The sequence below is a fragment of the Pelodiscus sinensis genome, chromosome 5, assembly GCF_052426305.1.
Source record: "Pelodiscus sinensis isolate ZL-2025 chromosome 5, ASM5242630v1, whole genome shotgun sequence".
Lineage (NCBI taxonomy): Eukaryota > Metazoa > Chordata > Testudines > Trionychidae > Pelodiscus > Pelodiscus sinensis.
In genome coordinates this window covers 50,965,172-50,992,114 of record NC_143056.1, presented here as the reverse complement: position 1 = coordinate 50,992,114, position 26,943 = coordinate 50,965,172, and the positions used below count along the sequence as shown (strand labels likewise).

General features: G+C 40.9%; 1 protein-coding gene across 13 annotated transcripts in view; it reads right to left on the bottom strand.

The window, feature by feature from the left end:
* HEATR5A (HEAT repeat containing 5A) overlaps positions 1-26,943 on the bottom strand; it is a 125,651-nt gene that overhangs the window by 27,448 nt on the left and 71,260 nt on the right. For 11 of the 13 annotated variants that reach the window (XM_075926962.2, XM_075926964.2, XM_075926967.2 and 8 more), the window contains 8 exons: positions 25,523-25,682; positions 24,568-24,757; positions 19,160-19,329; positions 11,533-11,559; positions 9,058-9,196; positions 5,989-6,168; positions 3,960-4,193; positions 2,990-3,171 (listed from right to left, as the gene is read on the bottom strand). In XM_075926962.2, coding sequence (XP_075783077.2) covers positions 2,990-3,171; positions 3,960-4,193; positions 5,989-6,168; positions 9,058-9,196; positions 11,533-11,559; positions 19,160-19,329; positions 24,568-24,757; positions 25,523-25,682 — 1,282 coding nt within the window. The remainder of the gene's footprint in view (positions 1-2,989; positions 3,172-3,959; positions 4,194-5,988; positions 6,169-9,057; positions 9,197-11,532; positions 11,560-19,159; positions 19,330-24,567; positions 24,758-25,522; positions 25,683-26,943) is intronic. The other 2 variants (XM_006116365.5, XM_075926969.2) reach the window with 1 other exon arrangement.

Here is a 26,943-nt window from a genome sequence, read left to right as displayed (position 1 = left end):
ACTCCATGGGTGCTCTGGGACTAAAGCACCTATGGAAAAAAAATGTGTTTTTCACACTCACTGGCAGCCAGCTTTTCCCCCCACCCAGCACCTCCTACCTGCCGCTGCCAATGACTCCACTGATCAACTCCTCCCCTTCCCTTCCAGTGCCTCCTGCTCACCGTAATCAGCTATTTTGCGATGTGGAGGAATGGGAATAGGGCATGCTCAGGGGAAGGGGCAGGAACAGCAGGGGAAGAGGCAAGTGGGGGGCATAAACAGGTGAGGCCAGGGTGGGGACTTGGCAGAAGGGGTGAAGCAGGAGTGGAAAGAGGTGGGGTCAAAGGTTGAGCACTCCTCTGTGCCCGGAGCAAACCAATGTCTATATTTCTATCTATACCATGATTTGAGAGAATGATTGGAAGTTAGTTACATTCTTGTTGGAGAACTATATTGTTCCCTCTAGTAGCTAGCTGCCAGGTGTTACTTGGAATCCTACGACAGTGTTGTCTAAGAAATACCGACTAGTTCTGTAGCTAGATACCTCACTGATGGGCATGAAGAATATTTGGAGGAAGATAGAAAAAGGGCAAGACTGAGGAGCAATCTGACAAAACAATTATGCTTTTACCATAAAAGAGATTGTTTCCTCTCTGCAACAGTGAGATTAGAAGCTTATTTCCTCTGTTTGCTAGCATCTTAACATCAGAACAAAGAAAGCTTCTCCCTCCTTGAACTCCCGACCCAATAAACAACTTCCCAAAACTAACAAAACATTACTCCAAATCTTGATAGACCTAAAGACGCTTAATAAGAAGTGGCATTTCCTTATGTAAGGGGAACTTGGGTTTAAGGAAAAGAAAGCAGAATAGTATTATTAATTAGCACAAACAGATTTTAATTTGTGTTCCTCTGGAAGTCAGAAAGACAAAATACAGATCCCATTCATTTAACAAAGAACGAGGTATGGATCAAGACACATGGATTTCACCAATCCTTAGTGCTGAGCTTTACGTTCACTGGAGGCAACAGAAGGAAAATTTTCCCTGATGATTCAAAATGTTCACATCTCATGCTGAGTGACTGACTGTGTGTCAAAGGTTTTTTTGAAGTCTTAAGTAATGCTATGCGGGATGCAAACAGGAATTCTTTGTTTCCAAAGTATCTGTACAGTCTCCATCTTCAAATTTGTTGTAAATGAAGTTTCTGCTAATTTAGCTGTCTGTGGTAACAGAAACATGGGGAGCAATGCAAGCCAAAGCCTGTGTTTTTCACACTTATGTCCATTATGGCTGGTGCAGACAACAGAGAGGAGCTGGATTTATAAGTGAAATGGGTTACTCCTTCCTGAATGGGTTCAATGTGTTGTTTTCCTTTAAGGAATTCTGTGTGGGCTTTACTCAAAAAGCCCTTGTTTGATGTTGAAAATCTTGCCAAATAGCTATCCTATAGATATTTTCTTTCCTTTCTAGTGAAATATTATTGAACAGGTTGTGGTGACACAAATCTCAGAGTAGCTAATGGCTGGAGATCTCCTGGACACCTATCGTTTTATGAGACAGAAGTATAGCAAAAAGCTAAACCTGGTTACATCATTAGATGAAATCCTAACACTATTAAATGAAGATCAGATGCCCATATCAACACTATTTGTGGGTTTAGATACTGCTGATTATAAAAGTATTAGTAGGGTTGCCAGATGGTTTAACCAAAAATACCGAACCTCCTAACCCACCCCCCAAAAAAACCCACCGGGGGAAATAAAATCTGTTGGGGGGGGGGGGGAGGGAGGGAAAGGGAGAGACCAAACTTGTTGAGCAAAAAGCGGGCCCAGTTGCTGAGCGTGTTGTAGGGTTGCCAGGTGTCCAGTATTTTCACCTCCTGGCAGGGGGAAAAAAGCCAGAAAATACCGGACATTTTAGGTCAATACCGGACACCTGGCAAGCCTAAGTATTAGTGTCTTGTCTTACATGGCAGGAACAAATAGCCAGTTCCTCTTCTGGATAAGTCAATGTGAGAGTCTACAAAGTCTCCTTCCACTCCTCTAAAGGACTACCAGGGAAACCCAGGAAGGTGAAATGGTAATATCAAGTTGTGCGTGTCCATTTCTATCAGTCCAGATGATGTAGTTAAGTGTCCTATATAACATCTGGTAGATCTTATTATTGCAGTCCACACTTCTGTCACTTCAAAATTAAATTATTTCAAGACCTCTTTGTGAAACTAAATCATAAAATATTTCAGGAAACCAAAACTCAAGCAAGAATACAGCAACCTATAAGTGGGCTAATACACTTTCTCTAGTGCTTTGTTTTCTAGAGTGGCTTGCTTACTGGTTGCCAACTGGAGCTTAAAGGTGTTGGTTACAGCTTACAAAGCCCTAAATGGCTTCCAATCTGCTGCCTCTTCCATGCAACACTAATTCAACAGAGGAACTTGATTTGGAGATCCCTCAGTTTAAAGAAGAAGAGAGCCTGGGAGGAGAACGTCTTAAATAACTTACACATCCTCAGTCTGAAATAGCCCAACTCTACTGATCTTCAGGTCACTGTGAAGCCCATCTATTTTCACAGGGCTTTTGGAGAAATGAGGATTAGCAGTGATGGAGAAAGTGGAATCCTTGTTTGCTTGTGTTATGATTGGATAATAAAGATTTAAGGGACAATGCAAGACTTATTTACTCATCAGATCTATGAAGTGACTTTTCTTCATGGAAGACTCTGCTCATTAAGTAAGAAGTTGTAAAGATATGGCAAGTTGAATTACATGAATGTAGGTTTTTTTTAACCATTTCTCTAGATTTGAAATGAACTGATCACGTGTACACTTTCAAACCCAAAATCTTTGGTCTAAGCAAGCACAGAAAATTTCAGCCCCAAAGTGAAAATCAGTGTAACAGTTCCAAGGACAAAGCGAACACTGATTACAGAGCTAGCTACTGCAAATCTTCTCTTAATTATCAAATTCCCAATTTCTTAAAATATAATTTTTATAAGCAATAGGTTCTTACATTGGCTTGATATTGCTCCAGAATCACATGACCAGGAAACTCTGGTTCTGGAACAGTTGCAAACCTCCGAACAATGATTAACAATGTCTGAAGCCCAGAAAGACGGAGCTGGTCACTATGATCTGTGGCAGCCATAAAAGCCATGCGGATCAAGTCAGCTAAATGCAAAACCAAAAAGTCATCTGGGGAAAAAAAAAGATCATTTAATAAAAATTAATTTATTTCAAAGTTTAATTAAAGATAATGCAATTGTTTCTATTTTACCATATGCCATGGGAGCTTTATTTATTTATTTATTTATTTCCAGTAGCATAACAGTTGTGAGTACTACCATATAGTGGATTCTAAAAAAGAGCTCTTACGCCTCAGAGAATCTACAGTTAAGAGTTCTCTTAACTTTCAAACCAGCACTTTTTGTCTATACCCTAGTCATGCAATATCAGCCAATATTTTCCCGCAATTTAAAAATCTGAAGGAAATAAAAACCTCTAGATTTGAGGCAAATTTCCATAGTGATTTTGAGGGATCGACATCTTCAAATCATCATGGGAAGCACAGAAAATTAGTGGTGTGTTCACTGGTAATTATGCAGATTATGGAACAAACAGAGCAGTGACACTAGTTTTCTTGAATATTCCTAGATTACAAAATTGTGTTGCAGTACACAGGCACCAGTTATCGCTTCTAGCTGCCAATGTTTTCTATAGGGACAATGGTTCACTATTTGCATGTCATGTTACAACAGCTGGGTGAGTGTCAACACTGCAATTATATGCTAATATTATGACTAATTTACCATTGCTCTGTACCTTGAGAAATGCAGGCTTCTAATCATTTTAATTAAAGGCTGCAACAGATGTTATTAAGAAATCTGTAGTTATAGAAATCTATAGTTAAATGTTAAAAAAAAATGTTGTGTTCTTTGCATTCTATAAAATTCTCTCAGCATCTCAGTTAATTGAACACATACCTCTTGAATCCCTTTGTTTCCTTTCCTGAGCCAGTGTTATATCAAAATGTGCTTTGCCAGCATTTTCACAGTGGTTGATAATTTTACAAACACATTCTGCAGCAAAAACTCTAGTGGACCATTTTGGATTAGTGAAAGGGTGGGGTTTCTCATCGCTTTCAGAGGTTAACACATCATCGTCTTTAGCTCCCTCCTCTTCTTGGGTAGTATCCACTGAAGCTACTGAGGTGAAATCTAAATTTTTAAAAATACCAAAAAGGGAAGGAACACAACTGATTACTGAAGGAATTCAAAACACATCACTGACCAGTAAGTGCTAGCCACTCACAGTGTAACAGTGCTAGAAACTGTAGAAAATATGTTGTGGCTTTTAAGGTCCCTGCAGTGGGGGAATAGCTTCTATCTGAACACAATATTCCCTAAGAGCCTCTCTTTGTACTTCCTCCTTGTCATTTGTGCTCCATGCTTGGAATCCAGTCCATTCAGAATATTCAACAGGGTAACTACTTCATTCTGCTCCGAATGATTCATTTAGACGCATAGCTCTGAATCATTCCCACCTTTAATAATAGAGAGTCAATACCTTGAGGCAATTTTCTTCTGGATCCCCAAAGGGCTTCAGAGCCCTAGTGTTTACTGCTTTTTATGTCTGCTATGGGAATAATTAAAATCTAGGCACAGAGGTAACTGAAATTTTTTAATAGCTATTCCAAGCCTCCATGATGTCAAAAATCCATATCTTGTTCTATATCTAAAATTCAATACTGAAACCCTAAATTTGTTAACAATAAATTTATAAAATCAAAATTGTGTATCAATCATGACTTTTATAAAAACAAAGATTGACTGGCTACTGAATTATGGTTGAAAAGTGATTTTTATTGAATATTCTAAAATAAAATACTATTTCATTGTACACCATACCTGAATGCCATTGAAGCATAACAGAATATAGAACTAGATAGCCGAAAATTTTGTATGACTATATTTCAGCTAAACATTTAAAAGATGGTATGTATCCAAGGTTTTAATTGCTCTTATTTATTTACTGAGAACAGCTACTCGACTAACAAATTGACAACACAGCAGAAGCATGTCTGAATGAAAAGTTGTCAAAGTTCATTTTCTCTCTTGTATTTCAGGAAAGAATCTTGCTAGTGACATTTTCTCTCATGTCTGTTTAGAGCAAAACCACACACTACTAATTGTATGGGCGCGGACTATGAATTTAAGTATGCATAAGCACAGCTGAATAACATGCACATGACCAATATCATAAGATCCTCAGCACATGTTGCTTTATAGGAACTGAAGAGTCATTGCAAAGGAATCCACACTATACACTAGAATTCATGACTAGCCTGAACCATTCTCTCAGATGTGACAATATGTTCCACACAGTCCTGGGGGAATGCAGCAATTGTAGCATTTGGAGCTATAGTAAAATTGCACAATTCCAGCAGGAACTACCACTCCGAAGTCTGTAAAAATTTTAACTTTGTGGCTCATGCCTTTCATCAAGCAGGATATGACTAGTCAAGGAAACCATTATTGTTCACAAGGACTTTTCAGAATGTCAAAGGCAGTCAGGAAAAATCAAACAAAAAACAGGACTGTGTAGCACTTTAAAGACTAACAAGATGGTTTAATAGGTGATGAGCTTTTGTGGGTTACAATTATGGTTGTGACAATTTTCTTCCACTATTTGATCTGAGGAAGTGGGTCTGGCGCACGAAAGCTCATCACCTATTAAACCATCTTGTTAGTCTTTAAAGTGCTACACAGTCCTGTTTTTTGTTTCAGCTACACCAGACTAACACAGCTACATTTCTATCACTATTCAGGAAAAATCAAGTAATTTTACATTCTAGGAAAAAAGTTCAAGTATCAAACAATTTAAAATAAATAACAGCAATATAATTTTTGCTAATCTAAGAGATGGGAGACTGATTATTTCTCTCCTGTGAAGCAGAGATCACATTATGCAGATTTTTTTATTACACAGTTATTAGAATATGCTAGCACTTACCAGCGGAGGCAGCAAGAACATCTTTACAAAGCTTCAACCAGAATGAGAGCTTTTCTACTGCCACTGATGTGAGCATATGATTTAGGGTCTCTCTGATATCCTGGCATAGTCTTTGATCCAGTTCTTTGTCTAGCACGTTCAGCAATGCCCCTTCCAAGCCAACTTCTTTGATGTTAATGTCTGTTAAGAACACTGTCTTAATGTCAGAGTGACAGGCATCACAAAAGGCCATAATACAGGAATGTAGAAATTTAGTCATAATACTTAATTACACAAGTCATATATTGGAAATGGCAAATATCTGGCCTAGAAACATTTAACATGATTGCCTACAGTTCTAATGCCATGACATCTGGGTGCAAAATAAATTCTAAGGACATCACATTATTTAATACTGCCCAAAATGAACTGCACCCCAGTAATTTTTCTAGCTTTCCCCAAGGTCATGAATTGTCTGTCCAATTCTGAAAGGGTTAAGATAAGGGCAACTAAAATGATTAGAGGTTTGGAACGGGTCCCATATGATGAAGAGAGGCTAAAGTGACTGGGACTTTTCAGTTTGGAAAAGAGGAGACTGAGGGGGATATGACAGAGGTCTATAAAATCATGAGTGGTGTGAAGAGGGTGAAGAAAGAAAAGTTATTTATTAGTTCCCATAATAGAAGAACTAGAGGACACCAAATGAAATTAATGGGTAGCAGGTTTAAAACTAATAAAACAAAGTTCTTCTTCACACAGCACGTAGTCAACCTGTGGAACTTCTTGGCAGAGGAGGCTGTGAAGGCTAGGACTAGAACAGAGTTTACAGAGAAGCTAGGTAATTTCATGGAGGTTAGGTCCATAAAAGGCTATTAGCCAGGGGATAGAAATGGTGTCCCTGGCCTCTGTCAGAGGCCGGAGATGGATGGCAAGAGACAAATCGCTTGATCATTGTCTTTGGTTCACCCCCTCCGGGGGACCTAGCGCTGGCCACTGTCGGAAGACAGGCTACTGGGCTAGATGGACCTTTGGTCTGACCCAGTACGGCCATTCTTATGTTCTTATGTTCAATGTGAATGTGGCTGCTTTAAGCTGATTTACTAGAACCCACTGCAGTGAAGATGTTAGTGTTTATTCTAAATGCTTTGTTAAAACCCCTAAATCCATGTTAATATTTACTTTCTGAAGAATTTTTTATTGTATGTTCACCTTCTTTATTAGCTTTTGAACATACCACTGATTATTAAGGATTTTTTAATGCAATTAGTCATTCCACAGTTTGCTTAGAATTCAAATATTAGAAAAGTACAAGGTTGAAAATGGCCTTAGACATCAATGAGATCCAGTGAAAGAGCTATAGGGAGGACCTGAAGACAGAAATGCATGCCATCAATACAACCAGGCTGGGAAGGAACAAAGAGATGTATCAGTGATGTAAAGTGAAGGCATTTTTAATTAATTGTAACTTGAGTCTGTGATCAACAGGAAATGCTTCTTCTGACCGCCTTCTATTCTACTCTGCTTCTTATGCCATGCCCATCTTTTTAGAATCCGAACACCTAAAAAAAAAATACTTGTGAACTCTGGAGCTGTTGACCTGTGACGCTCTCTTAACTCTGAATGTGTCTTGGTAGCGTATCAAGGTTTGTGGAGAGGTTTATATTGCTTAATAGAATGAAATATACTGAACACAAATCATAGAATTTTAATAATAAGAGAATTTGGCTTTGCTACACCAGAAAGGCAACATTTATTTAGTGTAAGGGCAGGTGTGGCAGGCCTGATTTTAGTTTTAGTCAAGTAAAGGCTTATCTCAAGTCATGTAATTGTGTTTTCTCATTCTATGCAACAAACATGTGCAGAAAGATCAATACGCCACATCGTGGCATAAATAAAACGGGGCGGAGGAGAAAGAGGATTTTTGCAACTAGAGATAATCATTTGATTTATCAAGAAATTAATGGATCTGAATAGCTCATCAGTAGCTGAAAGCCTAAGTATGGCCTCCTAGTAATTAATTGTATCCTTTGGTATATATGGTTGTGACTACTTTCTTCCACTATTTGATCTGAGGAAGTGGGTCTGGCCCACGAAAGCTCATCATCTAATAAACCATCTTGTTAGTCTTTAAAGTGCTACATTGTCCTGCATTTTGCTTCAGCTACCCCAGACTAACACGGCTACATCTCTACCACTTCACTCGCCTCCTAGTAAGGTTGCCAGGTGTCTAATTTTCAACCGGACCACGCAGTCAAGAGAAGATCCTAGCAGCTACAGTCAGCACTGCTGGCCAGGCCATTAAACGTTCGGTCAACAATGCAGCAGGAACCCTGGACCAGGAAGGCTCCCTCTTTCTCCGGCCCCCGGCAGGCTCCTCCTGGGAGCTGGCAGACTGCTCCTGGGGAGCGGTGGAGGGTTGACTACCAGTGGCTTTCTGGCTCATGTTTTGGGGCTACTAGGTCAGGGGCAGTGACTGCTGGCTCTAGGCTGGCAGGCTTGGAGCTGGCACAGGCACTGTGGCCACAGTCAACCCCTTTAAGGGCTCTGGGGAGGGAAAGGAATATTATTGGTTAAGGCTGGAGTAGCCACCAGGGCACCCTGGGAAGGCTGGAGGCCCCCTATTTCGACAGAAGTATCTACACAGCACTTATTTCAAAATATATATACCTCAATGTATACATACCGTAATGTTTAAAAATGTGTTTTTTAAACTACTATTTGGTTCTGGTCACTACCAGGGTACACCTAGGACACATTTTCAAGCTCTTCTCTGCGCCCATAGGGGCTATATTTTTGAGATCCAGCACTTGAGGATTTAAAAAAACCTCCACCAAATATTATGAGACTCATAACAAAAACTGTGAGGCTTGGCAACACAGCTGTTAGCATTGTTTTATCACCAGAAGATGCCTAAAAAGTTTCAACAAATATAACCAAATAAATGCAATCTTTTACAAGAAAATCCATTTTGAGTTAAAGATTTTCAAAGTGCTACAAAACAAGTAATTGGCCATCTGAGTTGAAATTAGAAGGAAGACTGCTTAATAATCCAAGTTCAGCATGTGTCAAAGCTTAATAGACATACAATACCTGAAATGAAGTCTTCTCTGCAGTCTTTAACAAAGGCGACAGCATGTTCTGATACCTCTGCTGCTTCTCTTTGCACAAGCTGACACAGGCAAGCTAGCACTGCTCGTCTCAACAACAAATAGGAGCTACAGAGATTCACCTGAAATATGGAAACAAAGGAAATAAGATGGCTCACAACCTCTGTAGCTGCTACCCAACATGGCTGTAGTCCAGTGCTTTCTGATTGATTATTTTATGCAATAGACTGTGAAGTCCTACCAAATAACTATCCTGTTTTGCATACCTTTGTACATCTAAAATTAGAAGTAAAATAATCTCACTGAGAGAACTTTCAAATTTACTGTGGTTATCAAAGCATTTACAGTATTATAAAGAGAGATTCTCAGATCTATGTCTCATTGACAACAGTGGAAAAACTTCCACTGACTTCAATGGAAGTTGAATCACAATCTAAATGAATGTTTATTATATTCTTACTCTGATCACACAATTACAAGGTGTATGAAAACTCAGTCCAAATGAACTCCACTTGTATCACTGTTATAGAGAGCCAGGTGTGATACATGAAAATTATGATACAACTGCAGATGAGAAAACCAAGTTCAAGTAATTCTAAGGTGCATGAAAGTGAGAATTTAAGAGAAAGAGCAAGAAGAATAAAAAGGGATGTTGAATATGGTTTCTTTGGAAAATGTACAGTAGATAGTCCAACTAAATCATGTGATAATCATTTGTTTTGGGGCAGGTCAGGGTTAGAGATGGGCATGTTGTGTGGACAAACAAATCAGCTCTCCTGAACGATTCCTCAAGCATGACTTCGTAGAGCATGATTACAGGTTGAACTTCTCTAGCCAGGCAACCTTGGGACCTGAGCAGTTCTGAACCAGAAAATTTGCCAAACCATGGGAGATTGATATTGCTTACTGGGCTCTTAGAAGACATTTAGAGGTAAATTAGGGCTAAGTAACAGCACAGAATGGCTGTAAACAAATTGTATGGGACCAGGGGAAACTTGACCACACCCATGAGAAGTGGATATCGAGATAACTAAAATCATTCCGGATGACTGATGTTTCCAGAACAGAGAGTTCTGAACTAGAGAGGTTCAACCTGTACTTGAACGTTACAAGATCAGCTTCTGCTTTCTGTACTGAAAACTGATGCCAACATAAAAATTGTTCCTGGACCAAGGAAACAACTTAAAAAAAAAGTCATGCACCTGAGGTCTTCTTCCACACCAAATTTTAAAAACTACCTTGAAAGTAAACCACAAATGCAATAAGCTTGTCAAGCGGCTGGGCAGGGTAACTATACCCCCAACATTTATACAATTTATAAAATCCAAGCTTAGGTTATAATGAATAAATGTGTGTCTAAGTATATGAAAGCTAAAGAGGTTATCCTTTATAATTAAGTAACCTTCTACCTTTCTCTAAGACAAATGTTTCCAATTTTTTTTTCCATTTGTGGGCCCCTAAAAACTTTCAGTGGAAGTACAGACCTCTTGGAAAACTTAGATATTGCCTGTAGACCCACAGGTCTGTAGGCCACTGGCTGAAATACATTGTTCTATGGTAATAACTGCTTTTCACAGACCTCTTGGACACAGTCTATGGACTCACAGGGGTCTGTGAAGCGTAGATTGAAAACCACTGTTCTAAGGTACTGAAAAAAGGCCAGAGCCTAGTGTCCGCTGCAGAGAATCTTTGCTGAGGAGTCATGCTTCTTATTTGTTATTGACAAGCCAACAGTCACACAAAATCAGATTAAAAATAAAAATTAAGAACACAAAGAATAAATGATGTGGAATATCAGTTTTGTTATATTTAGAACTAATTTGGGTCTCGTGCTTATGCATGTGACTCTGCAAAACTCATTATGAATTATACATTTAATAAATACAAAGATATGCTCTGCATAACAATCTTTTACTAAAAATAAATGAGTCGATTAACATCTCTGCAAGATACTTTAAGTGAAATTTTAAAGGATGCAATTGAATCTTTAATGCAACACTTATTGAAGCAGGCAACATGGTCTCCTAGAAATCTGGCATGCTTCAAATTGCAATTCACCAGATAATTTTTATATGGGAGGGCAGAGCACTCAAGGCAGGCTATTGGAAAATGCAAGACACACATTCTTAATGTGTTTCATTCTCCCACATTTGAAGTAGGGAAAGAGGGGTAACAAACACAATGCAAGCAATACATACTAAATAACTTAAACCATTTCTGCATTGGACATGTTAAAGTCAAACTGATGCAAAATTAAGAGCACAAAATGAAACACACTTGCCAGCTGCAGAAGGTTAGAAGGGATTCAGTTAGGGTGATACCAAATGAACATCATTTGACATGCTAAAGGTATTTTATTTTACATTAATGGTTAGACACAGAGAGAGAGACAGGGGGAAATAAAAAACACCACTGCAAACTGCTTAAATTTTAGGATTAACAAGGCTCAGGGACCTACCAACACAGAATTATCCAACAAGATCTCCTGCACAAAAACAAATGACAAACCAGTCATGAAAAATCAAAATACAGATACCACAATGATACTCACTACAGCAAGGAAACCATAAAACGTCAATACAGAATATTAAATTCGGAGTTATATCTCAAACATGGCACAAAATCCTCATTTGTTTAGTCCAGTTACCTCATCATATAATGTTGAACATTTTTTAAATGTAAGCCAACAGCCCAGAAAATTCACTGGGGAAAATAAATGTAAAAACAGCTCAGGAAAGAGATTATTGAAACTTTTATATATCGTATATATTTGTATTTGAACATGTTTCCTTTGGGTCCTATAGCTGAAAACCTGAGCATTCACCCTATATATCCACCCAATGTATAAGAGACACATAAAAAAGACCTTAGTGTGTATTCTTAAAGTTAGCTGTAAAATGAATAGTATTAGTTATCACTAGATGCCAAAGTATTTAATTATCAGAGAATGTTAAATACTGTGTGGTTAGATACAAAGACCTGAAAGAAAATTCTCTTTTTAAAGGAAGAAAATGTTAAGATGATTTTTTTTTGGTTTGGGCTTGGGGAATTAAGATGAGGGTGAGGATGATGATGATGATATAAGATTTCTTTTTATAAAAATTATCTTTTAATAATTAAATATTTTAAGAACATTTTTAATAAGAAGTGGTCCTGTGGCACCTTAGAGACTTACCAAAATATACAGAATCATGATATTTCATGGACAAAACCCACTTTTTTGGCCACGAAAGCTCATGATTCTATATATTTTGGTTGGTCTCTAAGGTGCTATAGGACCACTAATTGTTTTTAAAGTTGCAGACTAACACAGCTACCCCTAAGATATTCTAAAATAAATTTTAACTTCTAAGTTTCCAATATATTAGAAATAGGAGAAAAGAGGAAAAAAGACTCTAAGTAACTATTGGTTATAACAACTGGCAATTAATGTAATCAATCTCAGCAACAGTGTTTTCAGAGCTCTCTTTAGTGTATCTCAGTGGACATCAGTGAAACAGTCTGTTTCTCTGACAAGAACCCTCTATCTTCCTTCCTGTTTTTTACAAACAATTCCTTCGCACAGAATGCTGTCATTAAAAATAAAAAAAAAATTAACATCACATTGCTCTTATTTTCATCTTTAGCGCTCCATGTGCTTTACATATGGAGAAACTGAGGCACAGGGAGAGACTTGCCCAAACTCATCCAGCATACCATTCGCAGAACTAGCAACTGAACTTCTCTCTCACACATCCCAAAACAGTGCCCTGTCCATGCCTCCTGTTAAGACAACAATGGTAACTCTTCATGCAGACTCCATATTCTATAAACTCCTACAGTAGATGTCAGTACTGTGGCCAAAATAAGAAAAGTATAAATCAAGCTCCACTCATTCATACTTATGACAGAGACCTATTGCCAAGTACTAATCTGAAAATATTAGTGTAGGGGGCCTTGATTCTGTAATGAATTCCTTGCAGAAAGATATCTACAACTACATGGAGTCCCTGATTTCACTGGGACTTCGTGTGGGCACAAGAATCTACCCACATCAGGCAGGGTTGGGGCTTAAATGAACATACATACACACAACAAAATATACTTCAGTCTTTAATTGAAGAGCATAGATAAATTTTATCAAATATTCCATACTCTACTGTAACAACTTTACAAGCATACTGAAATACTGTTTGTACTAATAATACGGTTTCAGAAATACTCTATTAATAAACCTTTGCTGAGAAGTGAGAAAAGATCAATTTTTTGTACAGTTTAGAGAGATTCTACTGTAAATGGCGGTAGACAAAACATTAATTTTATAGATCTGCACACAGATGAAAATGCTAATAAGCTGACTGATCAACAGGACAACAACTCCTTAGTCTGAAATGCTGTCATTAAAGATAGGTGGAAATGCTTTTTACCTATTCAAATAGAGATCCAGGATAAAATATGGTGTAAAGGAGGAGGAAAGAAGAATCCCTAAAGGGACAGTTACTCACTTTATACAACAACTGGTTATCTTCGAGATGAGTGTCCCTGTGGGTGTTCCACTCTTAGTCTTGGTGCTGTCCCATCTCTTTTGATCAGAGAGTTTCCTAGCAGTCTCTATGCAAGCTGCACATGAGCGGTATCTGCCTCACGTGCTGTCAATTGAAGTACTGCATGTGTGGCTTAGATCTTCCCATTCCTTCTCTGTTAGAGGCTGATATCTTCGAAGCAAAGGGTAGGAGGGTGAGAAGTGGCGCACTCACAGGGACACTCATCTCGAAGAACTACAGCTATTGCATAAGGTGACATAGAAAGCCAACATGCATCTAACACCAAACATCTGCATGGGCGTTTTGAAGGAATTAGTATGTGATTTAGGGAAGCATACTAGGATATGGAAGAGTTTGTTGATATGGAACGAGGATGGTACTTTAGGCGAGAATTTGAGGGGAGTACAGAGGGTTATATTGTCCTTAAACAACGTGGTGTAAAAAACATGGGGGGAGGGCGTATTGAGGGGTTGACCGTAAGAGCCACCATCTCCCCCATACAACAGGAGAAGGTAGTAACAACAGGAAACGCCACTTTCATGGAAAGGGGTAGTAAAAAGCATGAGGTGAGCGGCTTGAAAGTTTCTGCCACGAGTTCATGATAGACGAGGTTTAGGTCCCATGGGTTGACAGGAGTTCTCACATCACAATGGAGGATTTGGAGAGCCTTTAGAAAATATTTTGTGGTAGGATGGGCAAAGAGGGAGACATTTTCCACCTTATGATGGAAGGCCAAGAGTGCTGCTAAGTATACCCAAAACGAATTACGGAAAGGCCCGACTGTTTGAGTGTGGGGAGGTTGCCCAGTACCAGAGAGGCTATGTCTACACTGCAAAGCTTTTGCGCAAAAACCCGTGAAGCGTCCACACCTAAAATGAGCTTTTGCACAAGGAAATCAAGAGTAAAACAGCAGAACAGAGGGTTTTTTCTGCCATAGGTAAACCTCCTTTTATGAGGCATAACTCCCTTATGTGGAAGAAACCCCTTCCACAAAGCACATGCAGCGTGGAGCTCTTTTGCACAAAAGCACATCGCTTTTGCAATGTGCTTTGAGGTGTGGACGTGCTCTTGTGCAAGAAATTTTTACGCAAAAACTCTTGCGCAAAAGGCTTCTTGTACAAGAAGCATATAGTGTAGATGTAGACAGTGAGTGGTGCTCTTGCTGAATCTGCTTGCTTTGATGTATACGAGATTGTAAATTGCCTCCACTGATGAGTATAGTGGAGCGGGTGGAAGGCTTCTGAATATGGAGAACATTTTGTACCTGTTCTGAACACTCTAGTTCTGCAAGTGAGGCATGGAGGAGTCAGGCTGTGAGCGGAGCCTTTGCAGGTCCAGGTAATGTTTTTGGCCCAGTGCCTGAGTTAACAGATTCTGTTGAAGAGGAAGAGGGAAAGTGGTGGGGACAGACATCTGGGCTATATGGGGGTATCGGGGTTTTCTGAGCCAGGAAGAGGCTGTTAAAGTGACTCCAGTCCTGTACATCCAGATCTTCTCTACAACCGTGGGGAGGAGAGGCATCAGTGGGAAAATGTAGAGGAGGTGATCCATCCAGCTGATGAGGAAGACATCCCTCTGTGATAATTTGCCAATGCCTACTCTGGAGCAGAAAAAGGTGCACTTGGAATTGTGGGGAGTCACGAACAGATCTATGGTCTGTGGTCTCCATCAGTGGGTATTTGGTGTAGGACTGTGGGACTGAGCTCACACACGTTGTCCTAGGGAAAATGTCTATTCCATGCATCTGTGGTGGTGTTGTGGAAACCCAATATGTCCCTGTCATGAACAGGAGGAGTGCTGACCAGAACCCAGTGACTAAGGGGTTAACTCAGCTACCTAGCAAAGGTGTCAGCCAGGGGAGCTCGCACAGCCAACAGAGATAGAGACTTGGAATTTGAACTGGATATAGATTCCTTGCCTCTTTCTTCATGTGACTTTGGTGCATAAAAATCCTCCCTGCCTGTTTATTTAAAACCTGCATGCGATGTTAGGCCTCAGTTGGAGTACTGTGTCCAGTTCTGGGCACCGCATTTCAAGAAAGATGTGGAGAAATTGGAGAGGAGAAGAAGCAATAAGAATGATTAAAGATCTAGAGAACATGACCTATGAAAGAAGGCTGAAAGAATTGGATTTGTTTAGTTTGGAAAAGAGAAGATTGAGGGGGGACACGATAGTGGTTTTCAGGTATCTAAAAGGGTGTCATAAGGAGGAGGGAGAAAACTTGTTCATCTTGGCCTCTGAGGATAGAACAAGAAGTAATGGACTTAAACTTCAATAAGGGAGGTTTAGGTTGGACGTGAGGAAAAAGTTCCTGTCAGAGTGGTTAAACACTGGAATAAATTGCCCAGGGAGGTTGTGGAATCTCCATCTGTGGAAATATTTAAGAGTAGGTTAGATAAATGTCTATCAGGGATGGTCTAGACAGTACTTGGTCCTGCTGTGAGGGCAGGGGACTGGACTCTCGAGGTCCCTTCCAGTCCTAGTATTCTATGATTCTATGTTGTATGTTATGACCCACACATGCTAATTTTGGAGAAACAGAAGGAAGTGGAAGCAGGCACTGTGGACTGTGCAAAGTTCCAAGAAGTTAATATTTAGGGTGGCTTCCACCACAGACCATCAATCTTGCAACATGCAAGTTTAGAGATGTGTTCCCCATCCTACACAGGAGGTGTCTGCAGTCCCTAGCACCTACGAGTTTACGGTTGTAAAAAGAACTCCTGAACAGAAACTGATGCAGTGCTACCACATCAGTGGCTATCTTATGGTTTCTGGTAGGGTCAAACAAATGGTCATAGGGTATATGTCTGGTTTGAGTACGGTGGAAAGCCATGCTTGAAGGCAGTACATGATTCACCACAAAGGTATATGCTGCCATGGATCCAAGGATTTGTAAGCACTTGTGTGCCATGGTTTGTAGGCTGTTGTATTTTGTGGCTACCAGAGACTGTATGGTGTCAAACCTGTCTGATGGGAGCATTGCATTACCCTGTTTGCGATAGGGATGACAACGTGTAGTCGACAACACAATTAAGCATGCTCTTATCAGTTAATCTTGTCCACTACATGCACTCCCCGTCTGCTGCCTCTGTATCAGATAGAGACAGACAGAAAAACTATATTTTTCTTCTTAAATGAACACTAACACGCTAACTATGAGCAATACTACTACACTACACTATTTTTCTTGTTCTTCTCTAGAGGACTGCAGAACTCCATCTCAGGCCAGAGATGTCTGAGAAGGAAGTGGAGGGCCTGGGCCATGCACACGCTACTTCAGCTGACAATGGTGCTTAAGGCAGTCATTTCACGTGTGGCCCACACAGGTACTGCTGGGAAACGCACAGATCAAAGGCACTGTGATGGCACCAAGACAGAGTGGCTATGTCTAGACTGCAAGCCTCTTTCGAAAGCATCTTTCGAAAGAGCCTCTTTCGAAAGAGAGCGTCTAGACTGCATGGAGAAATTTCGAAAAAGCGGCTTGCTTTTTCGAAAGAAAGCATCCAGTGAGTCTGGATGCTCTCTTTCGAAGAAGCCCTATTTACATTGAAGAACGCCTTCTTTCGAAAGAGGAACTTTCAAAAGAAGGCGTTCTTCCTCGTAAATTGAGGTTTACCGCCATCGAAAGAAAAGCCGCGTTCTTTCGAATTAATTTCGAAAGAACGCGGCTTGAGTCTGGACGCAGGGGAAGTTTTTTCGGGAAAAGGCTACTTTTCCCGAAAAAAACCCTGAGTCTGGACACAGCCAGTGAATCACTCACAGAGACATTTCTTGAAGATTGTTACAATTCTCCCAAAATAAAAAGGCTCGTGCTTAAACCCAACAATAATGTGAGGCTCTTCTGAATCTTGCAGATACATTTCTACCAAAACCTCAAAACATATATGGAAGAAATGCGCACTTCAGAAGATATGTATACTAATGATATGCAACATCTGCTCAGACAAAAGAAGACTTAAAAAACTCCAAAGCAGAAATGGAAGATAGACAAGAAAAGCCAGAAAAATTAATTTTTTTTTTTTTTTACTTCTGGGAAAACGTTTACAGGGGAACCAGCATAATGACAGTAGATCAAATCTTGTCAACACCTTCTCTTGCTACACAATGTTCTTATGGAAACACGAAGGGTGCGTCTAGACTGGCAAGATTTTGTGCAAAAGCACTTGCTTTTGCGCAAAAACTTGCCAGCTGTGTACACTGGCCACTTGAATTTGCGCAAGAGCACTAACGTTCTAATGTAAGAATTCAGTGCTTCTTGCACAAATACTTTGACGCTCCCACTCAGGGATAAGCCCTCTTGCGCAAGAATACTTGCGCAAGAGGGCTAGTGTAGACAGGCACCTTAATTTTTTGCGCAAGAAAGCCCGATGGCTAAAATGGCCATCGGAAGTTTCTTGCGCAAAATCGTGTCTATACTGGGCACGGATGCTTTTGCGCAAAAGCACTTTTTGCACAAAAGCATCTGTGCCAATCTAGACACTCTTTTGCGGCAATACTTTTAATGGAAAAACTTTTCCGTTAAAAGTATTTCCGCATAATCATGCCAGTCTAGACACAGCCATATTGTATTGTGTATAAAATAAGCATGTAACAAGAATAGGCAAAGTAGACTAAATTGCCTAGGGAGGTTGTGGAATATTCATAATTGGGAGATTTTAAAGAGCAGATTAGACAAGCACCTGTCTAGATAATTCTTAGTCCTGCCATGAGTGCAACTGACTGGACTAGAAGACTCCTTGAGGTCCCTTCCAGTCCTATGATTATAGTACAAGGATTTTTTTTTTTTTTAAGAAGAACTGGGACACCAATACCCTGTCCAAACAAAGGTTGAATTTGGTGCTGGGGATGCATCTTTGCTGGAAAACACTTACTGTATGAAGAACTGACCAATCATGATAACATTATGATTGCTTTCTTGGATTGAACTAGATTCTGGGGACATGGCAGCTACCATGGCAGTTAAAGGTAACATATAATATTTTACAAAGGGAGATGACAGACCTGAAAAGTGAGGTTACCAATCACTTTTGTGTCATGTCTGAAAACTCAAGTGAGGGGGGTAGCTGTCTTAAGTATCAGAACTACATCAGATGCTCACTAGCAGTATAGCATTGACAGGAAAAGCAAACGAATCTAAATTTCAAATAACTATATTACTTATTTATACTGAATATTAACAAGTAATCAGTTACTTCATCAAACCTTAACCTAGCATAGATGAGAAGAAATACTGTCCAGAATTAAAAACTTTTGCTCAATGAAAGTTTGACTTGTGTAAGAACAGTAGTACGTATTCGAAGTCAGTAACAGGTGACTGCTCTTGGAAGACATAAGGAAGAAACAAAAGGAAGGGAAAATGGATAAATAAAAAGGAGAGAAGAAAGAACGGCCACATGCATATGAAAAGACAAAAAAACCTCACCCTATTCCAGAATGACGAATTAATAAAACATAATATTAAATTTATTTTAACAATTGGTAACTGGCTGGTTTATGGAAAATTTAGTTAAAGGTTTTATGTTTCAAGACAAATGTTAAAGCTATTTTCAAAGCTATACTTACACACAGACAGCTTACAAGATTGGACAAGTTGACATGTCGTGGAGCGAACATATGAAGCTGCTGGAGGCAAGAGATGGCTTGAGCCTGAACAAGGAAGTCAGGGTTATCCTGCATCACGGCACACCCCAAGAGGCAAGAAGTTCTTAATTCAGAAACTGTAGTATTACTGCCTACAGTTACAAAAACAGTGGTCCAACATATTAACATTCCTTTATATTCTTTTAAAATAATAGGTAAAACATAAGTAATTATACAAGGCATTCACTATTAATGAAATAATTCACAAGGGGGATTTTGCAAGTGATTGAAGTAGAATACAGGCAGTCCCCAGGTTACGTACAAGATAGGGACTGTAGGTTTGTTCTTAAGTTGAATTTGTATGTAAAGTTGGAACTGGTACATATTTTGGGAGGGGAAGAGGAGCTGGAGTTAGGTGGAAAAGACCCTGATTCTCATACAACTTCCTTATTCTAAGAAAAACACATACTGTTTTGATATGAAGGGTTTTTTGGTTGATATTTTAATTAAAAATTGATCATAAGTTTCAGTGTTTCATGCTATATCCAAATCTTCCTTTTGGGGTACCTGAAAGATCCCAGTTATTCATTTAATAGTCAGAATCTTTGTTTTTTATAACTAAAAAAAGTTTATTCAATGCATATTACTGTTCCAAATAGAATTTGCTACAGATGGTTCAGTGAAATGGGTATTAAGTATAATCAATAGTCATTGGAGAGCACAGTGAAATATTGATACAATCAAAGCTGTTGTTGTATTCTGCTGAACAGAAAATGGAAATCCCTTCCTGTGAAGTGTGTGTGTGAATTTATCCACAGGATTAATTTTAAAGAAAAATTCTGTGTTGGGAACAGGAGTTTAGCCACAGGTGGGTCCTCATTGTCCACTCACCCACTTTGCAACCAGACCCATCCCCTTGGGGCTTACCCTGCTCCGCTCCAGTCAGGGTGTGGGGTTGGAGCTTATCCCCTCTTCCCTTCTGTCCTGCTCCTCCCCAATCTTGCCCATCCACACCACTGGGTAATTTTTCAGCTTCACCTCTGCCAGGCTGGAAGGGACTGGGGGTATGTCTACACTACAAAGTTAGTTCGAACTAACTTTAATAGGTGCTACACTAGCGCTCCGCTAGTTCGAATTTGAATCGAACTAGCGGAGCGCTTAGTTCGAACTAGGTAAACCTCATTTTACGAGGACTAACGCCTAGTTCGAACTAGCTAGTTCGAACTAAGGGCTGTGTAGCCCTTTAGTTCGAACTAGTGGGAGGCTAGCCCTCCCCAGGTTTCCCTGGTGGCACCTCTGGCCAACACCAGGGAAACTCTATGCCCCCCTCCCGGCCCCGGATCCCTTAAAGGGGCACGGGCTGGCTACGGTGCCCGTGCCAGGTGCAAGCCTGCCAGCACCCAGCTAGCAGACCCTGCACCTGGCACGGCACAGAGCCACCCACCCGATGCCCCCCAGCCCACCCCCTCTTGCCGGGACCAGGCTAGCGGCTCCCAGGAGCTTGCCCTGGACCGCAAGAGGCGGGCACCTTCCTGGGCTAGTGCGGACATCGTGGACCTCGTCCACGATCTCCGCACTAGGCACAGGAAAGTGGCCGTCTAGGGCAGGAGAGCTGCCAGCCTGGCCACCCAGGAGCAGGTGTGCATGAAAATCAAGGTGGTCCACTGAGACCCCCGACCCTGAGCCCTGAGCTTACAATGGCCGTCCTGGGTCAGACCAAAGGTCCATCTAGCCCAGTAGCCTGTCTGCCAACAGCGGCCAACCCTAGGGACCCTGGAGGGGATGGACCGAAGACAATGACCAAGCCATTTGTCTCGTGCCATCCCTCTCCAGCCTTCCACAAACTTTGGGCAGGGACACCACTCCTACCCTCTGGCTAATAGGACTCCATGGACCCAACCTCCATCACTTGATCTCACTTCCCTTTAAACTCTGTTCTAGTTCTAGCCTTCACAGCCTCCTGCAGCAAGGAGTTCCACAGGTTAACTATTTGCTTTGTCAAGAACAACTTTCTCTTACTAGTTTGAAGCCTGCTACCCATTCCTTTCCTTTGGTGTCCTCTAGTCCTTCTTTATGGGAACTCAGGAAGAACTTTTCTGAATGCACCCTCTCCACCCAACCCCTGCTTTTAGAGACCTCTATCCTGTCCCCCCTCCGTCTCCTCTTTTCTAAGCTGAACAGTCCCAGTCTCTGTAGCCTTTCTTCATCTGGGACCTGTTCCCAACCCCTGATCATGTTAGTTGCCCTCCCCTCTCCCAGCCTTTCTCTTCCCCTCTCCCACCTCCTTTTCCCAGTCTCCCCCAGTTTTGTTCAATAAAGACAGAGTCAATGTTGGAAGAAACATTATCTTTATTTTGTACATCAATAAGAAGGGGGGCTAGGGAATGGTAAGTGGAAGGAGGTGAGGGAGGAATGGGGTACGAGCCCCCGATGGGGAGGACTGGGCTGGCTCTGTGGGCTTCTGGGGGTGGAAGCTCTCCTGCAGCCCCCCAATTACTCCCTCTCCCCAGATGGCAGCCTGCGGCAAGTGCAGCCGGGCTGATGGCCGAGTGGTGTGATGTGCCCAGTGTGGGCACTCAGGGCACTCCAAGCCAGAACTTCTTTGCAAGCGGGGCACCCCTTAGAACTGTGTGTCCGGGGTGGGGGTCGGGACCCTTTAAGCGCAGCCCTCGGCTAGCCTGAGACAGCATCTCCATGCTCTAAGTCCTCCTTTTATGCCCTGCCGGCACTGCTTCCGGCCATCCTTAAGCCCTGTTCAGAGTCCACTCAATGTGGACTTGCTAGTTCGAACTAGCAAAACGCTAGTTCGAACTAGTTTTTAGTTCTAGATGCGTTAGTTCAAACTAGCTTAGTTCGAATTAACTAATTCGAACTAAGTTAGTTCGAACTAGCGCTGTAGTGTAGACGTACCCTGGTTAATTTCACGTGACGCTAACAAGATACTTGCGGCTCTAGTGCTGAAGAGGGAAAGAGCTGTTGCTCCCAAGGTGGGGACTGTAACACAATGGGTCTCACTGCCTGCTGCTCCTGCTGTTCCCTAGGAAATTAATTTTTCCGCTCCGGAGTGCCCCCTTTTGGCTGGTGTCTTGTTCCCCCCAGCAGACCCGCATCCTCCGCGGTGAGAAAAGCCGCTCTGCGTCTCTCTGGTCAGCTGGGGGGTGGGGGGGGGGGGACGCTAGCTCCGCGTCTCCCTGGTCTGCTGGGGAGGGGGGCTAGCTCCGCGTCTCCCTGGTCTGCTGGGGGGAAGCGCCCCCCGTGCCGCTGGAGGCGGCGACAGTGGGGGAGGCACCCCACATTAGCTGCGCCCCCCCGCCCCCTGTTTGTAACTAGGGGTCCGACGTAATTTGGATTGATGTAACCAGGGGACTGCCCGTACTCATCATCATTTTGAGCACTTCTATTGCACCTTTCAACAGACAGTCACAGCCAACTTAGTCCTACTTTAGTGCAGGGGACTGTGTTTGATGTCATGTCAAGGTCCCTTGCAGGCCTACATTTCTAGAACTCTAACTTTACAAACAAACAAGAGTCCTCAAAATACCACTGAGAGGCAGGCAGGTATTACAACCAGTTAAAAGAGGGGGGCAGTAAGACAAAAGGCTGTAGTAAATGTAGAAGACCTGTCTCTATTTCTTTCTCTAGCCTTTAGATCAGGAGTGGGCAAAATATGGTTTGCAGGCTGGATCCAGCCCACCAAACTTTTGGATCCAGCTCACAGACAGCCAGGATCCTCAGGCAGGCTCCTTTGCACGGAGTGAGGGCAGCACGCAAAGGTGCCCTTCCTCCCTAGAGAGTCACATTGCCCCAGCAGCTGACTGCTTAGAGCAGCCTGGGGCTGTGGCAGGCAGGAAGCATTCCTGAGGGTCCCACTGGGCTGCTGGCTGGGAGTCATCTGGGTATCCACACACCAGATCCCTGACCAAAACATCTACAATTCTCTCCCCCCTGCTCCAGGTCACAACTCCCCCCCAGACCCTGCAACTCCTCCCAAGCCCCTCCCCCAGACCAGAATTCTCTCCTGCATCCATAATCCCTCCCCAATCCTGCACCCCAATTCCCTGCCCCAGGTCATAACTCAAACTCTGTGTACCCCTCCTCCAGGTCAGAATCCTCTCCTGTACCTACACTTGCTCCTGGACTTTGCACCCCAATCCTCTGCCCCAGACCACAATACCCAAACTCACTTTCAAACCCCAGACCCTTTTCTATACACCAATCCTCTAGCCCAAGCTTTCTTCTACACCCAACCTCCATTCCAGACCCCATGCCACCTCCATAGAAAAGTGCAGCCCCTTTACCACTTCCCAAAATCTTGGAGTCTCCCTTCATCAAAAATTATTGCCCATCCTTACTCCACTACCCTCTTTTTGGACTACTCTTATTCAGTAGAACTTTCCATACCTATATAAAAGATGTGTTTTCTTTTTTAAGAGAGTATTTCATGGTGAGGGGGAGGATTAAGTGGTTAATAAAACCTTGGATTGGCAGGCAGGAAAATAATCTATCAAGGTAGTGCATGTACATCACACTAATATGAAGGACTGGGTGAATTTATCATCAATAACAGAGTAAAAAATCGTAAATAAAATGAATACACTTATAGGGGGGTCATTGGGATGGAAGTGGACTTTGGCACTGAGAGCTATAGATTCGGGAAACTAAGGTACTGATCCTGTAAACTGCCTTATATATGCATAATTCTTCCCCACACAGAGCTCCATGAAAATCAATGAGGTCTGCACACATGAAGCAGCTTGCAGGACCTGGACCTCAAAGAAGAAAGGGAGGGTGCCTGATCTGACATTTCCTATTAATCCCCATGGGTAAGGCCAGATACAATGCCTTCCCTGAAGTCTTTCAGTTGGTTTCCCTGTCAAAGTCACTGTACCTGCCTTGTTTCCCCAGGCTACATAGATCTCTGGCGTCCTTGCCCTTTTAAATAATGCCAGAGATTTCTGTACATGCTATTAGAGCATCTTGCACATTATCTGATGAGCTTCAAAAACCTCTGGATTAACCCCATTGTGTAGACAAGTCCCAGAGTGCTTGCCTTGAGCTGTGAACTCAGTGGGTACTATGAGTGCACAGCTTCACAGGGGGAAAAATAAATCAGACAATTTCTATTTAGGTGCCTAAATCTGGATTTTGTTCTTAATCTGGAATTTGTTCTCAAATACTCTCTGTGTCTAGACATTAAACATAAGTACTTTCAACCCAATGAGAAGCTTTTAGGACCACATTTTGGTAATGGAAAAAAAATGCTCATCTTGGAAGGACAGTTTCCATCATGTTTTGGCCTAATAAAGGCATAACCTATGAAAAATGTACTATGAAAAATATTTAAGTGTCCTTATTACTAAATCGAACATTATAATATTGTTTATGGATACCTTGCAATTCTGGCCCCAACGTAGTGATAAGCGCATTTAAACAGCGACCAAGGCTCTGATGAACTTCAGAATAAGCAGGATGCACAGTCAACAACAACATGACAACAAGAGACAGGGTAGGTTCCACATGCATGTGATACAAAGAGCCAGCAGAATCTATTATCAGTGACAGAGAGTGCAGTGCCCAAGTCTGTAAAATAAAAAGATGTAGGCATGTCACACTTAATGTAATAAAATAAACCTAACACCTAGTTTGTGAAGTCTGTGATTAAAATAAAAATGAATACATGGGTACAACTAGTGCTCTTAAGTGGGAAGAGAGTAGATGGATGAAGCTGATACAGACAATTTGTTTTTCAGAACAAAATATCTGGAAAAACGTATGGCTCTTTTTTGAAAAATATTGTAAGGAAAATTTTACATTTTGTAGTGGCAAAGCTTGTTAATATTGTGTCGTTAGTAGTATCCAAAAGCCTCAATGACAACTGATTTCTTAGATGTTAATCCCAATTAAAAGCTGCAATTTGCAGATTTTATCTATAGTTTTATGAGCAAGTTGATGGAATTTCCACAAGTATGAAGGTAGCTTAGGAAAAACCATGTGACTTCATCTGCACAACAATTTGACTGACACAAACAAGCTTTCTCAACTGACCAAGCTGGTCTCCGAGACAAGCTATTTTACTGCATCATCTTCATAAAGGAAAAGTGCTAGGACACAGACAGCTTTGCAGGCAAAAAATTACATACGGCTCAAAACAAAAAGCAGGCACTTATTAATCAAGAAAGATTAATGGGAATGTACAATAAATTCTAAACAATAGTATCAATTCAAGAATTCTACAGAACAAACTTTGATATAAAATGTTAGAAGAACTTCTACTCCCACACAACAATTGGTTATATTTTAGTATTTATGGAGTGGGTAGACATTTTGAGTTATGTGACAAAGTACCTGTACATCAGGAGAAGTATGGTCTTGAGATAAGGTATAAAGGATACCAACACATGCGTTCAGGTGCTGAGTAGAGCCTATTCCTCCTAAATATCTATACAATGATCCCAGAGCCAAAGAATGTCCTGTTCTCGACACCACATCCCTAGCAGATTTTAGCCTATTAATTGCAAAGAGAAAAAAAGTTGTTAGAATATGCGACTACAATAGCTGACATTGCTAGGTAATCTTTATACATAGCAGATTTCAGTGCTTTGGTTGTAGAATGTAAGCAGCAAAAGATTTTGTTAATCATTATGTTGCCACAATAGGTAAAGGTATTTTAGTACAGTACTACTAACATCCTACCCCAGAGTTGCACCAAAATAACAAAGGGCATTTCTCAATTTAAGCAGACGGTTGTGAAAGTTATACTTATTAGGGTATGCTGAGCTTAATCTTTTCACTTGGCCTGTTGAGCACACAAGTAGTAACATGTACAATATTTTTTTCTGGAGGGGGGAAAGAATCCACTTAAAAACCTATAGACAATTTATTAAAATATATGACAAACACACACAATGTGATTGAGTTAATAATCATGTTATTTCCTCAAACATAATAAAAGCAGAAACATTGTCCCAACAAACACTGTCCACATTTCTGAGCTAAACAAAAGCAAGCAAGCAAACAAACAAAAAGTACAACAGCAAGTCCTCATCCTACTAGGTACAGGATTACCACTCTTTTATATCCACTATTAGCACAGACATTCTTAACAACTTAATGCTTTTCAACATTTAGTTTATTACAAAATTTTAACCAAACCAATTCAATCTTGTTGACACAAACTGAACTGATATTGAACTGGCTGGACAGGATGGTGGGTCTTTTTAAAAACTGACATTTTTAATGTAACTGTCTTGCCTTCTGAATTTTTTCCCCACATTCTTACACTGCTTTGATGCAACCATGTCTCAAATTCTTCAGTAAACATAGGATAGGTCAAATTAATCTGGATCATAAAGTTTATATATTAAAAGAGAAGAAACTAATTCAAGATTATGTACCCATGGTCATGTTTCCATCTTTTTTCCTGTTCTGAAATCAATGTGTAATCTAGTGATATTCACACCTCAGTGGTTCAGGAGTGATCATCATTACTCAAAAGAACCACAGTGGTGTGACTTCATTGTTTCATTTACTATAGTACTTTGCTATTCTCACAGCAAAATGACTAAGTATTGTTATTTTATAAACTACAATTGGTTAATAACATAGTAAAATCATCCTGACAGGTTAAATTACACTGGTTAATTTATCAGCATATGATGCAAAGAGCCATTGTCCAAGTATCACTGTTGTATATTCTGTATTTGAAATTAGTCATATTACCTGAGTAAGGGAAAAGTTTTATAGTGTCTCAAATCACTATTTTCATT